Consider the following 16,976-nt stretch of genomic DNA (forward strand, 5'->3'; position numbering starts at 1 on the left):
TAATATTTTATGCCTCTGGAATGTATTTTCTAATAAAGGAGTGCCATTTAAATTAAGGCTTTGCAAGCCTGTACATGGCAGGTGAGGCTTTGTGCCCCAGGAAAAGCAGGTGCAGAAAGATAGAAGCCAGGATGAAGGATTCAAACCTTTACTGGGGACCAGTGCAACAAATAAATAGATGCAGAAATTGGAATTAAATCAGTTTCACGTGACTGCTTGCCCCAGGCAGTTATTGCATGTGCTATGATATTATCTTTTGTACCAAATGAAGATGTAGAGTTGCTCCATAGTGTGTGGTGCTAAACCAGATCAAAACAAATGCAACAGAAACAAGCATCTTTCAGCTTTATGTTAACAGAAAGTGATCTCTTCCTGATTCAAAACTCTTTCCCAGTAGTCAGATAACCATGTGTTTGGAAGCTAATTGACTTATGGTTTTGAAGCAGTCCAGAAAATCCCTTCTAATTACTAGCAATAAATGGGGCTCACAATACAATATGTTCCCTTACAGGGAGCACCTCAGTGGCCCATCAAGGACTTTTCATTCTGTTTAGTTTGGCAGTGAAAAGTGAGCACCACCCTGAAATGCTTGAGAGCCTAATCACAGGTAGCACCTTGCTAGTAAGGAAGAGGAAGGAGCGTGTTGCTGTATAACAGAGATGACTTCTGGGACAGAAATCTTGTAGTTCTGATCTTTCATTCAAATGTGAGTCAGGAAATTTGCTGAGTAGCCTCAGTCCTCATCATGCATGGGCCTCAGAGGAACGATCAGAAGTTCTCAGGGCACACAAAGCACATATTTTATAACTTTTTTACAAAAACGCTTTTTTATTTCAATCAGAAACATGGCCTCATAAGCTTGACACATCTAGAAATCTTACTGTTTTGAAGGAAGCATTTTCTGAAAGCCTTTTCAGCCCAGGGCAGACTATCTGCTCAGAGGATCAGAGAGAACAATGTGAAAATCACAGTTTTAAATCACCATTACAGGTGTATGAGAGAGAGGACTTGTGCCAGTTCTTGCATATTCCAAGTCTATGTATTCACCATTGGGCTTTTCTAGTTTCTTCATAAAAAAAAATATATATAATGCCATGATTTCAATTTGATAGATTTAAACTAAGGGGACACTCTTAGCCTTTCAATATTAGATGTTAGTATTAATTAGCAAACCTACTGCCATGAATGCACAAGCAGGAGCACATCTACAAACTCAGCGTGCAATACAGTTAGAATTCATGTGATTTTTGCAGGTCGTTATTTTTCATCATCCTCCCCAGACTTCGCCAACCTTTGTGCTTATGATAACAATTAACTTCCCTCATTTCTGATAGTAGGAAAAATGCACTTAGGAAGTGACACTGTAGTAGTGCTCAGCACAGTCACCTTATGCAGTTTAAATAGTGCTAGACATTATCTACTGTGTGATTTGGTTTCCAGAGTTCAAACAGGACGACTGAAACTCAGAAATGTGACTTATTTCTTTTAAATCTCAGTTATGTAAGTACAAGAAGCAACTTAATCTAGCAACAATCAGTGCCGGTGCTTACTTCCCTACTGAGTCTGCAGTTATCCTCAGTGCGTGTCCAGTCCTCTTGGTCTGGATATGAGCTATGTGTACAACCTTGTGTATGTCCTAGCGTTTAATTTTGTTGCCTGTGACTAAATATATTCAAATTGGATTGTGTACAAACTCATCTGAGTGTTAGAACATGAGTGTTCTTTTCCCAGGGCCTTCTAAAAATCCTTTCTGGTCTGTGAAATAATCACTGATCAAAAGCGACTCTTTGAAACTTATTGGGGGAAAAAGACATGAAGAGCAGAAGTGTGAAGGGCTGGAGAAAAGAAGAAAAAAAGAAATTGCTTCCAGCAAGCCTTCCAATCACCTTCCCATGTGTTTCCAACCCTGCTAATGAGAATCTTGCTCCTGAGGTAGGAGGTGAGTTGCTGCAAGCTGTTGTTGAGCCTGGCAGAAAATGTCTGCCAGGATTTTTTAGCCAAAGGGGATTTTAAATCTTCTGTCAAGATGGCAGACAGAAATCATTCTTTCTCAATAGCATTGAGTATTTTCTGAGTCAGATCTGTAAGATAACTGTCCGAAGCTTTGCTTTTGTCCTGTACGTACTTTGCATTGAATGTTCTTCCTGTGTTGCTTTTAGCAATAATGCTGAAAAATTGCAGGCTTCCAAGTGGCAGCTGGTAGGACTATTTGAGTTGTTTGTTTGAAATACTAATTGCTTACAATTTTGATCATAGGTACAGCTGGGGTGCAATTCACAAATCAACCTTGTTTTTTTGGGGCTGCCAGAAAGTTTTTTTGCATGCTGCCAGTTATTTGTAAATAGTTTGCTTTGTCTTTTGTCCATTATTTACGTTGGCATAAAACACAGCTGGGTCATTTGGAATTGGTTTTGCCCTTTGCTGCTTGGCTGCCTGAAACATTTGGTATACAAAGACAGCAAATCATGCATTTTCTGGTGCATATTTTTGGACTAGTCCTAAAATTGAGAAAGAGTTCACAGATGAACTTGCAAGTAGGTAGCTTTTTAAAAGTTAAAGGAGAGGAAATTATCAGACTGTGCGCTCTCTTAAATAAAATACTTGGTGACTGGCTTCCTTTCTCATTGACCGAGCACTCTGGGCAGTGGCCCAATTGCAAGTAACTAGCAGCATCAAGCAAGAGACTCAGTTAAGCTCATAGCTGTGCTGTTATACAGAATATGTTGTAGGCAACTCTTATCCAGAAGACAAAGTGGAAGAGATTATTCATTACTCCATCACCAAGGAGAAGAGTCTTGTGAATGAAAGTTCTGTAGTTAAAACTCTCAGAAGAGCAGTGTGATCAGGTCCGTCTGCTTCAGGGCTGTGTTCCCTGGCAGATGCTGTGGTTTGCTGGTCAGCTGTGGGAGCTCCCTAGTGGCCTCAGGTGAGGGAGAAGACAGAATGAGAGGCAGAGATAACAGCTTATCACGTTGCAGACATGTTGGTTAACATCCCAGCTTTGATGGCATCTGAGGTGATCTGATGTGGCTGGTCCTGACAGCCTGCTCTTGCTGTGCAGCCTGACCTGTACCAAGATGTAAAATGTGCCCAAGCATCAATGCACTTAAAAGGCTGCTGAGAGGATAGGCAGTCTTTATGAGATCATGGGTGTATTTTATTTGGATCTGTCTCTCTCCAAAACTTCTATTGTAAGGAGCAGTCCCAGATGCACAAGACAATGCCCATGTCTGTTCCCAGCGGTAAGTCTGTGCTGCTTGCAGGTAACTATTAGGCAGTTGTATTCAGAGCACCAAGACAGAACCACAGCCCCGCTGTCTGTGTGTACAGGCCTGTCTCTGGGCAGAGGCAGACAGCTGCCTACAGCTGCCAAGCACTGCTCCCATCTGCATAGTGATAGTGAGAGCAACAAGACCAAGTCTTCAACTACCTCCTCCTGTTCTCTGTCCCCCACCAGAATAGCCTGGTCCTTCCTCTGGATCAGTACAGTTCAGTTTATCCTATACTGTTAAGATTGGTGTTTTTTAATGATCCATATGCATACGTAGTTTTATTATAATTATTATTATTTATTAGGTGCTTTGTAATAGACCTTAGAAGCTGTAACAAGCTTCCTGTTGTGTGGAGTGCTGTATAAATCAGAAGGAGAAAGGAAAGACAGTCCTTAGATCTATAGCTTTTATATTAATAAGTACAAACAACCAAGACTTCTCTCTATCACTGAACTCTCTTGAGACCTGTGAGATTGTGTTAGTGATGTGTTCTTTGCATCTTGACATTACTCATCTCTCAGCACCTCAAAAGAAATGATCAGATTCCCACAAGGCTGTTATTCATGCCTGAGGTTGCTCATGATGAGTTTTTCAAGTGATGTGCAAACTGTGGGCTTGGGATGTTGAGTAAAGGAGTGACTCAGGGTGCTCTGGTTGGTTCTGTTGCTGCTTGGCCCTAGCATGCAAAAACCAGGGCACACGGGGAACTGCAGTTGCTACCTGTAAATAGGTGTTGTATCTTCTTCCCTGTGTTTGCCATCTTTCTGTTGGCCTGCAGTATTCTAACCAGATAAATGGCTGATTCACTAGCAGTGTAATTTATGTGTTAATTGTCAGCAATTTATCCTGTGCTAAGCAGATCTCTCTGAAGTTAGATACCGAATAGTTATCAATTGGTTGTTTCTAAACCATAAACATAGTTTAAGGTGCTAGAGTATGGCTGTGACAAGGTTTAATTTCTAGGTTCTTTATCTTTGGACTTGACTTGCAGAGGGAAAAGTGGTTCAGATTCTGCCATAGCACAGCGTACTTCCAAGTGCAGCAAATGCACGGTGTGATCTCCCTTACCTTCCTACCCTGCCCATGGCTACCCATAGAACTTAAAGATCTTTCAGGTCCCTACCAACCCAGGTCACTCTATGGTTCTATGATCCTCAGCCTTTTTCATGCCAGCATGAGCTGCTGCAGGCTTTTAGGGCATCTTCATAGGTCTTAAACCAGTTCTAAGCAAGGGCTTTATAATTAAGCAGTCATCTCCGAATTAGCTCACAAGGCTTTTTACTGCTGATGTCCTTAACAATTAGCTTCATTTTGCTATAGAAGCAATTTTGCCCAAAGGGTGGATCCTTGGATGTTATCTCTGCACTGTCCTTGCACCGGAAGTATCTGGAAAACTAAATGTTTCTGCTACTCACTGTCCAAGGGAATCTCTGTGAGTGTGAGAACTTCACGTTGGATTTCAGGTCAGACTTTTCCAGCACCTCCCAGGAGCATGCAAGCTCCTAAAGGGTAAAAAAAAGCACCAGAGAATGTGGTGCTGTCTGTGATTTGATCTTTCTAGTTGCAGGATCAAAGCACTGATAGAACAACTTAAGTCTGTGGGACTTGTAGTGCTGGGAACAGGGACAGCAGCAAATTCTGCCTGTGGGAGAACATTCCCAGGTGCACCCAGCAGTGTGACTCCACATCTGCAGACTCCACCATCTACAATCTAAAGCAGGATGGATGTGGAAACAGCAGAATGGTGATTGCCACTTCCAGGAGAATCTCACCTTGCCTCCACAGCTCTGACCACCACTCCACAAACTGCCACTGTTACTGCAGAAGTGACAGTTGACTGCTTGGCCTGAAGAGAGCTCAGCTGCAGTTCATTGCAGTGAGCCAGGTAGATAAGCACTTGGCTTTCAGTGGTTCCGAATACCTGAGACAATCACTGACCCAGCATAAGCTGAGGCAGCTAGTTACCTCTCTGAATTATGTCCTTGATGTTGATACTTGCCCATTAAGAATGTGAGAGTACAAATCAGTGTGTTTCTTCAGGCAGATTTTACCAGCATCCTCCTCAACTTCATATTTTGTTGCACTTTCACTTCTAAATGCAGTGTCAGTATTCTCAAGGTATGGTTTATTTCTACTTTCCTTTTAAGACACCTGTATGCCATGCCTCCTCCTCCTCCTTCTTCTTTCTACAAAGAAGTTGGCAAAATAACTCATAAAGAGCAGCACCATTAATGCTTTGTTGCCAAGAAGCCTTATACCAGTATCTTAGTCACCAATCACGTTTCAGGAATTAAAATACTGTGAGTTGCTTATTTACCCAAAATTGCTACATTTTCTTTATACATGTATGAACAGAAGAAGTGAACTTTAGGACAAAGGTAAAGGAAAAAGAGAATTCCTCCAGTCCTGAGGGCATTACGTGGAAAATTTGAGGTCCCGTCTTTTCCTCCACTAAGGTCTATTTGCTGTTTCAGTGAGTCCATCTCATACTGGTGGGTGTTAAAAACATAGCATAGCCCAGTGTATTCAGTCCTTTCCTTGAGCTGTCACTGTGAGCAGCCAAGGTATGTTTGAGGTACACAGCTGTGTGTTGTGCTGGGAGCAGATCTAAATGAGATGACAACCAAAGGGTTAAAAGTGAAGTTGGTAATAAGAGGGACAGTAATGCACCATTTTAAGAAGCAATGAAGGTCATAAAGCTAAAGCTATTTTTATATTTCATGTCGAGTCATGAGCCATGAGCAGTTTGGTAAGGTCTTAGACTGAGCTCTACTCCTCTTAATGACTTAATTACCACATGCATCTTGTTTAGACATCTAAATATCCTTTGATTAGTGTTTAGAAGGCAGAGTCATGGATATTTCTTCCATGCAAAGAGGAAATTTTGCTTTATAAGCATACATCTGACTAAAGATAAATATGAAAACAAGTTCCGGAATTTAAGAGATGCATTGATGAATTCTGATGAAATTTTGGTCTCCATCAACAAAGAAGGGCCAACCCTTTGTGTAATGCTGTACACCAACTGTGCCAAAAGTTCTATGATGAGAGGCAATTGCCTTAAGTTAACCAGGGGAGGTTCAGGTTGCCTATGAGGAAGAATATCTTCTCAGAAAGAGTGGTGAGGTTTTGGAATAGGAAAGTGATAGTCACCTCTTCTGGAAAATCTGGAGATTTTTGTAGTGGGCATAGTGGTGACACCATGCCCATTTTTTAGTGGGCATGGTGGTGACATGTTGACGGTTGGACTGGGTGATCTTTGGAGGTCCTTTCCAGTCTCAGTAATTCTATGAGCCTAAGTTCTCTCCCACTCATGGTACAAGTCCTACAAAGTCTGTAGAGGAAGTGAAGCTATGGCAGATTCTGATTTTTATAACAAAATACCAAACAACACTATTTTGTTCAGGAGGAGGAGGAAAATTCTTCCTGCAAGGCATAGCTAAACTGTGAAAATGCTTGCTGCAAGACACTGGGTATGCTAAATTGTTGTACAGATTCCAAAACTAATTGGACAAATTAATGGAAAAAGTTCCATCAAGGAATGGTTGCAAAACTTCTGCCTTTGACTCAAGAAGTCTCCAGAGAACGCTAGGCTCATACCTGCACGCGTTTCTTTAACGACCCCTTTGATTGCCCTCTTGCAAGTGGTAGATACAGAAGAAATGATATTGTTTACTCAGTTTTGTGTGTGTGGTTATGATATTTAATGATAATGCTGCCTCTTGAGCAGAGAGTAAATATCTGTGGGGTCTGCAAGCCAGTTCAGGGTACTGATTCCGATGGTTTTCAGCTTATTTTTGCTAGCTGGGAATTTAATCCATTGTATGCAAACAGCAAAATGTGATTATCTCACCATCAGCTTTGCAGCAATATCAGCAGGTGCTGCATAACCTTCTGTGAGAAAATGCCAAAACAGGTGTAATTCATGTGTTAAATGCTCAGATCTGTCTCAGAAAGCACGGTGATAATAGTTCATTTTCCCTGAATTAAGCCTTCCTAGCTTTGCCCTTCTGGGATCTACATAGTTAATCTACCTGAGCAAATAAGTAGGAGCGTTCATGCTTTCGGTGAAGTTTGACTCCTGGAGGCAGACTTTTTTTTTCCAGTGAGTGTCAGATAATTGGAAGGGTAGGGTGAGGCAGGAAACCACGACACGCCTTTGTCAGGACTTGTTTAAGAGCAGGGGAATAGAAAAGCGCAAGAAGGGTGAGAGTAAAACAGGTTAAATTAAGAAGAGCTGAACATTTTTGGATGATCGTTCGGATTTCACACACCTTTGGAGGGACATGATAGTATAGGTGGCAGATTGTATAGGAAACGGGAAACGGTTGAGGAGAAAATCAGATTTTCAGTTCAGTAACCAAAGCATTCAAGGTAAGTTACATTACTGAAAAATGAAACAAAACAGAATAAAAGGCGAAATAGTGGAGGTGTTATGTTACTGCTAAGGGGGAATACAATGTAAAATTTAAGATCGTGGTAGAGCTGGGTCTGTTTGCATTTTGTATTTATCCGTGAACGTAGCTTTTAAATCTGATTATCGAGGTAAAGGGATTTATCTGCTGGTAGATAAAAAATGTGAAGTTGAGTTCAGTGTGCATTTTTAATACATTCTGTGAAACTACCATGCAAATAAAGTTAACTGAATGTTCTCCATTCTGTAAGGGCAGCAGCATGGTGAAGTGTGAAACATCTATTGGCTATTTTTGAAACTGAGAGGATCTGAAATGTGATGGAGAAGTAATGTTTGCAAACTGAAGCTTCAAATGGTGGCTTCAGAATGTAAGATAAAGGAATAAGTCCTAAAGCGCCAGGAGGTGCTTCTGAGTCTGTCAGTTTTGCTGTGGACAGGCTTTGCTTTGTGTCATACAGCTGTATTTATTTATGAGCCATTTATTATGGACTTTGGGCCACCTTTTGTCACAGAAGGTTAGGAGGCCTTGTAAAGTGTTTTTGAAGCTTTGTCACAGTAAGTTAGAAGAGACCTGTTTTGTTTTTTTTTTCCCACTTTGTAGCTGGTTTTGCAATTTGAACACAATGAAAAAAGGTAAAAGATCTGTCTTCTTTTCCAGCCTTTGGACTGACGGACTGGCTGATTTGGTGCATGGCTTTGAGGCTGTGAGTTGTCCTACAGCATATCCAAGCTTTGCACATATCTTGCTTTCTTGGTATTAGCATCGTTTGAGGGAACCTGCTGAATGAGCCATTTTGGAAGCTTCTTTAAAAAAGAAAAACCCTTCCTGACTCTGTTGCTTTTGGTTGAGTAACTGGAAGTGAAAGGAATAGCTTTTGAAGCAGAATGAGGAGGTCAAGTTCCTAGATGGTGATGTGAAAGAAAGATAAGGGGGCATTTTTTAACCAATCCTATAAATTCCAGCACAGTGGCACTTGTTTTTAACGCTATCAATGACGTTGATTGGAGTCTTCTGCTGTTTCACATTATTTATGTTCAAAGGGTTCTTCTGACATTAGCAGCTGCAGGTGCCTCTTTCTCCTGAAGGAGTATCTCACAGCATAAGCCATGTTAGTGGAGGGAGGAGAGAGCTGAAAGTTTGTGTTGTGAGAACGTAACAGCATTCGGACGTGAGAACTGGAGGGACATTGCGGAGGAATAAAAGGATCTGAAATGCACCTACTTCTGTTTTTATATGATAGTCTTCATGGCTATAAAAAAGCTTTTCCCCTTCCCCTTTGAAAAATGCTTGTGATACATTTTATTGCCATTGCACACAAGTAATACATAGCTTATAAAACAATAAAAGAAGTTGGAGTGCTTCATCTCAGACTGCAGCGCTGGTCTAATATGGAAAGCAGAGATTAAACATGCTTTCTAAAGCTGGGCTGCTCTCATCATCCTGCTTTTCGGTGCTGCAGAGAGGAAGCAGCCTGCACAGCTCTGGTCTTGCAAGAGCTCTCCTGGTTCCTTGTGCAAGTTCTCTGTTTTTATGAGGGCCACTAACACACCTCAGCCCCAGTTTACGTTAAATCAGCTTTAGGGTCACCCTGCCTTAGACACCTCCACTATTTGTGGGTGATCCCAGTTCGTGAGCTCCTGTTTATCACTCTGAAATAACTGCTGGTGACTTCTCTGATTCAACAGTGCTATTCCTTTACCTCAGACATAGCCTACAGCTACACCTTTGTGAATCCAGGTAGGAGGAGCTGGTGAAGTGAGTCAGTCCTGGCAGATAATGGAAATGAAGCTTAGTCAGCCCTCTAGAACCTGGGCTGGCTTTTGCATTCACGTGGCAAAAACACATGCAAGATCAAAATGCGCTGTGTGCCAGGGCTGGGCTGAGCTGTGGGATGTGTGGATTCAAAGATGTTGTTTAATCTCTTCTCCTTATTTTTTTTTTCTGATTGGTATCAGAGCAAGATATTCCTCTCTCTCAAGGGGAGGAAGATGCAGATGTGTTCACTCAGTGCTGGTATTGGCCTATGGTACAGCATCCATAACCAGCACAGCTTCCCAATAGCAAAAGGGAAATTCTGGGGCTACAGAGTGGTAGAGAAGCAGTTTCTGAATGTAAAGCTGTGTTCCTTGTCTAGATGTTGGCAAAGCCAGAATTGCTGAGATCTAGACAGCAACTTTCAGCATGTGCTTTTAGAGAATGAGCTTCAGATATGCTTCCACTGTTGATGTAGCAAGGAAAAGTAGCGGATACTGCCTTTTCTTGGAGTGTGTGACCAGGAGGTGTTCCAGTGCAGGAGACTGGAATCCTGCTTAAGGAGGAGCTCCCATGACACGTGTAACTCTAGTCTTGTATATGACTTGGAATCAGCTCTCTGGAGAATCCCTTGGAAATCCCCAGTGTAGGCAAATGCTGTAAGGGTTGGGTAGTGTCCTGCTGCCAGTGTTGTGTAAGGACTTGCATGTGGCCACTGTGTGCCAGGCTGCTTAGCTGCGCTGCGGGGCTGAGGTGTTGAGGTTGAGGGCTGTGAGCCCTGTTGAGTGTTCTGTGTAAAGTTCAGCTGAGTCTGTGGTGGGAGGCATGAACTACAGTGGCTTGCCTCATGGCATACCTTCTACATTCAGCTTCTTCCTCTCCAACTCTGGGAACATTGGGTGCTGTTCAACGGCAGATCTGAATCTGAACTTAGATATTCCTCCAGATTCTCTGTTGCTTCCTGCCTTGTGTCATTACCTATGTGTGAGCTATACAAACACACGGAGGTGCAGAAGGGTAAGTGGAGTCATGAGGACCAAACCTGAGTGGTAGCTGAATTGGAGGGCATAGTTTTATGTTCTTCCTCAAGCTAGACTTTGGAAACTTGAAAGGACTTTTGCCCAAAATGTTTTGGACTCGGCCTGTGAAAACTACACTTAGTGTCATTTTCTGTACAGTTGAGTTTTCAGTTTGAAGGAGTCATCAAATGCAGTGGAGAACTTTTACTTGTTATCACCTTCTGCACAAATTAAAATCTCTGAAGCGTTTGCAGAGTTTGCAAAATGAAATGTTGTCTTAGAATAGGGGTGAGCAACTGTATATTTCCTTCTGACAGGAGTATTTTCTCTTGAGTTTCTGTTGTTTCTTTTCCACAGTCATTGTGATGTTTCTGCTTTGGCAGACAGTCATACCTCTGCTAGAGACATAATTATGACTTGAGAGGCATCCAAGCCATGATGAGTATAGATGGCATTTACAGCAGTGATTTCAATACTGTGTAGACTGACCTGAGCTGGCTGAATTAGCTCAGGTTCTACAGCTGCATACATGGGTTCGTAAAGCAAGATAAAGCACTTCCTACCTTAAGTCCCTTGCTGCTGAAAATAGGTGGTTTAAAGATACCTCTCGTGGTGGGTGGCTTTGTTTTGTTTTGTTTTTTGCTTCACTCAAGTCAGTTCTGTGGTTTTAGCATCAACGTATCTTGAGAATGGCCTGTAGTACTGTCAAAGTGCTGTGATATTTCTGCTTTTCTTGTAGCACTGGCACAGCGTGTGTAGGTAACAGAGGCAGAACTCGTGAACTTGTCTGCATTTCTAATCCAATGTTGTTGATTTCTGTACAGAACAGGTGTGTAGGACTAATGTTTGAATCCTGTGGTTTTGTTAAAATTTTATAGAGATCCAGCTAAAGACCGTGGTGTAGTGCCGCAAAGTCTGCATGTAAATCCAGGTCTAAACTTGTCCAGTTCTGGTTGAATTTGCCCTTAGCTCCCTTGCTGGCTTCACTACTCTTCCTGCTATTTCAGCCTTTATGCATTGTCTAGCTTCCAGTTTTGCAGGGACTTGTTGCTGTTCTGTTAGTAGTACTCAGGTGGTTCTAGAAAGATATTTCAAACTCTGCTGTAACTGAATTTCAGGCAGTTCCTCTGCTGAAGAGAGAAAAATGATGGGACTTACAGGAATTTGTTGCCATCTTTTTTTCTTCGCAAAGCTCTGAGCACTGTCTTTATGGCTTCCATGCAGGTGGAAATGATATGGATTCTTTAACAAAGAAAACGAGGCAAGATGGATCAGAAGTTACAGAGAGACGTAAGGAGAACATTTTTTTATTTTCATGTTACAAGACTGGATCACACTCCAAAAATACAGCAACCATGTTGGTACTTCTGTGAGGGACTGCATGCTGACTAGGGGTCCAGGACTAAATTCTGCATCTGTCCTTGATATTTTAACCCAAATCAAAAGAAGGAGTAGAACAGGGCAAAAACAGGCATTTAGAGACTTATACGATGACCTGATTGTTTAACCAGAATTTATTGGCCTGTGATAACATCTTTAGCCGGTAGTGCAGACATTTGAATTCTGCTTCTGAAACAAATGCCATGCACAGTCTTCAAACTGTTTGTTATATATCTTTCTTGTCTTTGTGTAATAATAGGATAAAACAGGATTCTGCTGACATTTTGTGAATTAGCTAGTAGGAATCACAGAATTGTAGTAGTTGGAAGGGACCTCTGGAAGGGAGACTGGCTAGTGCTACACCCTGCTAAAGCAGGTTCCATAGAAAGCTAGTAAGGAGTCTGACCTGGGCTTTACTTTTCCAGCAATTGCTGTGATTCACTAATGCCCTGAAATAATATCACTTTCATGTCTTTCATGGCAGTGATATATTTAGTTACTGTAGCATGACAGAAGTCTGAAAACACCCAGCTTTCAGTGCCCAGGCAATATAGTCTCAAGGGAAGAGAACTCACTTTAAATGAGTTAATCTTATTTGAATAATTCATGCTCTTCCATGGAATGAAGTGGAACAGTGATCTTGTCTGGCTGGATGAAAGTGCAATAACTTCTGAACTTTTCTTTCCTCAGTTATTACAGAGACAGTAACTACAAGACTGACATCTTTACCACCCAGTAAGTAATTGTGATCCACTGCATTACTTTTGCTTTGTGACTGCTGTCCCTCTGTGTTATTCAGCTTCGTTACTTTCGTAAGTCCCTGGGTATGGCAGGTGTCAGTGCAGAAATACTAACACTTAAGCTATTTTGAGAAATACTTCTCCCAAAATACTTTTTGGTGGAGAGAAGGAGCAGTAACAAAGCGCAGAGTCCACTAAGACTGGTAGACCTGGCTCTTCAAGAGTGGCACCCAGATAGAGTCTGTGGTAGTGACTGTCTCTTGAGATCAAAAGTGATGAGTCTCTGGCCCCCATCTTATCCAGCTTACAAACGCAAATAATCCCTTTGCATAGTATCAGATGTCACAGGTTATTTCTATGTCTGTGTAACAAATAGGGAACAATTGTCTATTCTGCAGTAGGGTTGAAAAGGCATTGCAGTATCTCATTTATGATGAGAGTTAACAGGAGCATCTTCCAGCCCATGCTCAAATCAAAACTTGACTACAAACCTGCTGAGTCTGCATCTGCTCTGCTGAGATACTTCTCTGCAGTTCTGATCCCTTTTCAGACATTAAGCTGTCCTTGAGTGTAAGAATGGTTTTGGGTACCTTCTGCCTCGTCTTGTAGTATTTTGGTTCTTCTCATCTTTAATTGTGACAGAATCTCATTTTGTGCTCATCTATTACAGAAGGAGGGAGCAGTAGTGGACTCAAGACATCATCCCACACTGGAGGAAGTGGAGTTGAAAAGAGGTCTTACACCCATAGCAGTGGCTATGTGACTTCAAGTAAGGAATGAAAATATCAGTAACAAAAAGCAAAGGCAGCATTAATGGACTGAGGAGAGAGTCTGGGCAGGATTGAGAAAAATGGGTTTTCTTAAAGTAGAGAAGGCAAATACTCAAAGCAAAGGTATTCCTTCCTTAAAGCTGGTTGTGAGCATGGGTGAGTGAATGGCAAAGTTCTCTTTTTTTGCAAGGAAAGCTGGATTTCAGGGTAGTTTTCAGTAACCTTTGAAAAACTCTTTTCCACTGCCCTTGAGTCATTCGGAAATCAAAATTTTCTTTATTCAAGTTTTCCAAATCACAGTCTTTCTGAGCATTTTTTGTTCAGAAGATGGCTTCATTTAATGTTTGTTGATTTTGCTGATGTTAGAATACAATATGATAGTAGAGTAGAATAAAACAATTTCATAGAATCTATCTTCTTGTCAGGGTATCCGTGACTTTAGCACTTTGAATGGTCTATGTGTTTTCTGGATGTGCTGAATCAGTACTTCTTATCTACTCTATAAAGACAATTCCTCTCTAGCAACATTCTCTGCTGAGCTGTTAGATTGTCATAGTGAAGGTTTTTGAAGAATAAGCTTTCTACCCAGCTTTCTGGTGCACCTCTCTCACAGTGGGACAGACTGGATAACAATTCTTACAGGGAACATTCTCCGTTCTCCAGAAGAGCTGGCAAGTCGAAGAGAGGAAAGTGCAGAATGGAAGCTCAAAGGAAGAATTAGGCCTACCCTCTAGACCTGACATATACTCATCTCCTTCAATTAGAGGCCAGAGTGTGGAGTCACTTCCCCTCTGGACAAATATGATGCAACTCTGGTGCAGATATCAACCTAATTGTCTAGACTGGCACCAGTTTAACTGAGAACTGTGCCTATCCCTCAGAGCTCTAACTTAAATGACTCTGGGATTGCATCCTCCTTGTTAGTTATTTTCAGTGTGTGGAGGAAGAGAAAAGAATCTGAACTTCTTTAAGTTTTGCAGAGCACTTGGCTGTTTTTCCCATTCTGCTGGCAGAATGTCTCCAACAGAGGTCTGCTTGTCACCACAGTTGTTTTTGCTCAATTAAGTGGACAAGTTGCAAACCAAAATAGATCCCTCTAGGAGAGAAAATGAGTTAGAAAACACTTTGAGATCACAAGGGTGTTCTCTTTTTACAGTGATAGTTAAACAATAACCAGTCTGATCGGTCCGATCCCACTGATCAGCGTGCATATATTGCCCTCATCACAGAGCTACCCTTATACTGCCACTCTGATCACACTACCATGTTAGGTTTCATAGAAGAGTCCAATCAGGAGTCTGATCCTTCCACAAACCACGCATTCTTTATGGCTGCCCAGTTCTTTTCACACAGCAGTGATATCAGCTAGGAAAGGAAACTTTCCCCTGTCTAAACAGAACAGCTACTAATAATCTCCAAACAACCTTGAGCTTGACTCATGCCTCTATCACATCTCCTGGAAATTGATTGACTAAGGCATGACTAAGTGAGACTGTGGCTAGTTGCTTTGGAAGGAAGCTTGCTCATCTCTTTCCTTTGCCTCGTGAATGACATCCTCCAGTACTACATCTTGTTTAAACTGTCATATAACACTGGAGTTTACAGGTGGATCTGTATTCAAATGGCAAAATCCAGGCCAATTTAAAGCCAGGTGTCTTCCTGCTCAGCACAAATGTCTCATCCATTTAATAACAGCCAAAACCCGCTGTTATTGAAATTACTGACAAGTCATTTTTAAACCACAAAGATAAATTCCTCTTTGCAGGGAATGCTGAGGACAGTCAGAGTTACATCCAAATGTGGTTGTCTTTTTTTTTTTTTTTTTTTTTTTTTTTTCCCCATCTCTAGTTCTGAGATACTAATGCAGATCTGTCCAGCTCAGAAGACACAAACATAAAGTACTTGGGATATACAGGGTGTACATCCAGGTCATATCTTCAATTTGCTGAGGGTGTTTTGTTTTGCCGATAGGTGGAAGTGGTAGATTGAACTCATCGTCATCTGGCTACAGGCAAACACAGTCTCCTAGCTCAACTCTCACCAAATCACCTGGCTCAACATTTGAAAGAAAAACCCATGTCAACCGCCATGCAACATATGAAGGTATTGCAGAATATGCCATAGAAAAGAGGCACAATGTTGTGCAGCCCAACGTCGCTTGGGACTTCCAGCACATTAATTCAGAATTGTCTTAAATAGCACAAGAATCCCATCTGTAGTGGTTTTGCTGGGCAATAAGCCGGCAGGGAGGCATTTTAATGATTGAGTCTTATTTTTATTAACACTCATTTCTAAGAGGAGTTTATTTGTTGACATTTGCAACTAGTTCGTGTAATCCTGAATAGCTCTTTTTGAATGGAAATGTTTGATACTCAGTGTACAAACAGGTACCAGAAGCATACTTGGAAACTCTTGATGATCTTCTATAAAGTATTAATGACCCATTTCTATTACTTGCAGGGAGCTCCAGTGCTAACTCTTCTCCAGAGTTCCCCAGAAAAGAGTTTGGTATGTTCTTACAGAACTGTCTCTCTGAACTTTATGGCAAGGTCATGTGAATTGGTGACTACAGAGGCTTTCTACACGTTACCTCTATATTGGACAGCCAGTGCAACTCTGTGACTTCAGAGGAGTTACTGTTAATGCAGCTGACAGCAGGGTCTCAAGCTAGTACAAATTCCAACAGGGGCCGCATAATATAATACATCTGCTACCTTCAGCTACTCTTTAAATGGTCTCAAAATGGTATAGAGCATGAGCAGGAGAACATAAGACACTTGACAACATCTGCTGTCTCATACTTGGGGGGAACAGACCCAAGCAAGAAAGTGCAGTCCCTTAAGATTTTGAACCATTGCTGGATATACTCCACCACTTATTCTTTTCTAGACTTCAACATGTTCATATGGTGTAATTGAAAAGATGAACTGGCTATCAAGTGTTGTATTTATACTGTATATTGTCAGCAGGTAGGAGTTTTTGCTCTGTCCATACTCTGGGATGCTTCTTATATCCAGTGCAGGTGGAGAACAATATGATGTCGCTGTCTTTCTGGGTTAGGGAAGAGGCGGGGTTTCATAGTGCCTGACCTTGGTTGATGGTATGAACAGGCCTATTATCTTCATACTGGATTACTGAAATAAAAGATCATTATCTCTGAATAACATTTATGTGTGCAAACAGAAACAGCAGTTGATCCAGAAATACTAAGGTGCTACACACTCTTTGAGATACCTCATGGTCTAAAGAAGTCCTGGCAAAAACTGGGATTTCAATGCCCCCCAGCTGTGCCTCTAGTAAAGAAGTTTGCTGCCTGAGTTTCTGCATTCAGAGGAAGATTCGAAGATCCAAATATCCATGTGTCAAAGGCAGTAAAACCTAACATTGTTTTTATTTCTCTTATATTCACAGCATCTGCCTCCACACGAGGGCGAAGCCAAAGTCGAGGTAAGTGGTACTCTTCTTTTAGAAGTTGTCTTTGTTTTTTCCCAATGTGACTCAAGGTGTGTCAGATGGACCTACTCCTTATCTGGAATCAAAGTGGTTTGAGTCTAGAGTCTGATGAGGTGCCTGGATTTACACCACTGCAGGTGTGAACCATTTTATGTGTGAACAGTTGATTAAACAA

General features: G+C 41.6%; 1 protein-coding gene across 1 annotated transcript in view; it reads left to right on the top strand.

Moving 5' to 3' along the window:
- The first annotated feature begins 7,389 nt into the window (after positions 1 to 7,389).
- Positions 7,390 to 16,976, top strand: part of COL17A1 (collagen type XVII alpha 1 chain) — a 40,066-nt gene continuing 30,479 nt past the window's right edge. The window contains exons 1-7 of the mRNA XM_042818925.1: positions 7,390 to 7,646; positions 11,683 to 11,748; positions 12,529 to 12,573; positions 13,249 to 13,347; positions 15,320 to 15,451; positions 15,809 to 15,856; positions 16,760 to 16,795. Of these exons, the coding sequence (XP_042674859.1) occupies positions 11,694 to 11,748; positions 12,529 to 12,573; positions 13,249 to 13,347; positions 15,320 to 15,451; positions 15,809 to 15,856; positions 16,760 to 16,795 (415 nt within the window). The 5' untranslated portion in view covers positions 7,390 to 7,646; positions 11,683 to 11,693. The remainder of the gene's footprint in view (positions 7,647 to 11,682; positions 11,749 to 12,528; positions 12,574 to 13,248; positions 13,348 to 15,319; positions 15,452 to 15,808; positions 15,857 to 16,759; positions 16,796 to 16,976) is intronic.

This window comes from Centrocercus urophasianus, unplaced genomic scaffold, assembly GCF_019232065.1.
Source record: "Centrocercus urophasianus isolate 14NV4802_14NV808 unplaced genomic scaffold, USGS_Curo_1.0 seq_17, whole genome shotgun sequence".
Classification (NCBI taxonomy): Eukaryota; Metazoa; Chordata; class Aves; order Galliformes; family Phasianidae; genus Centrocercus; species Centrocercus urophasianus.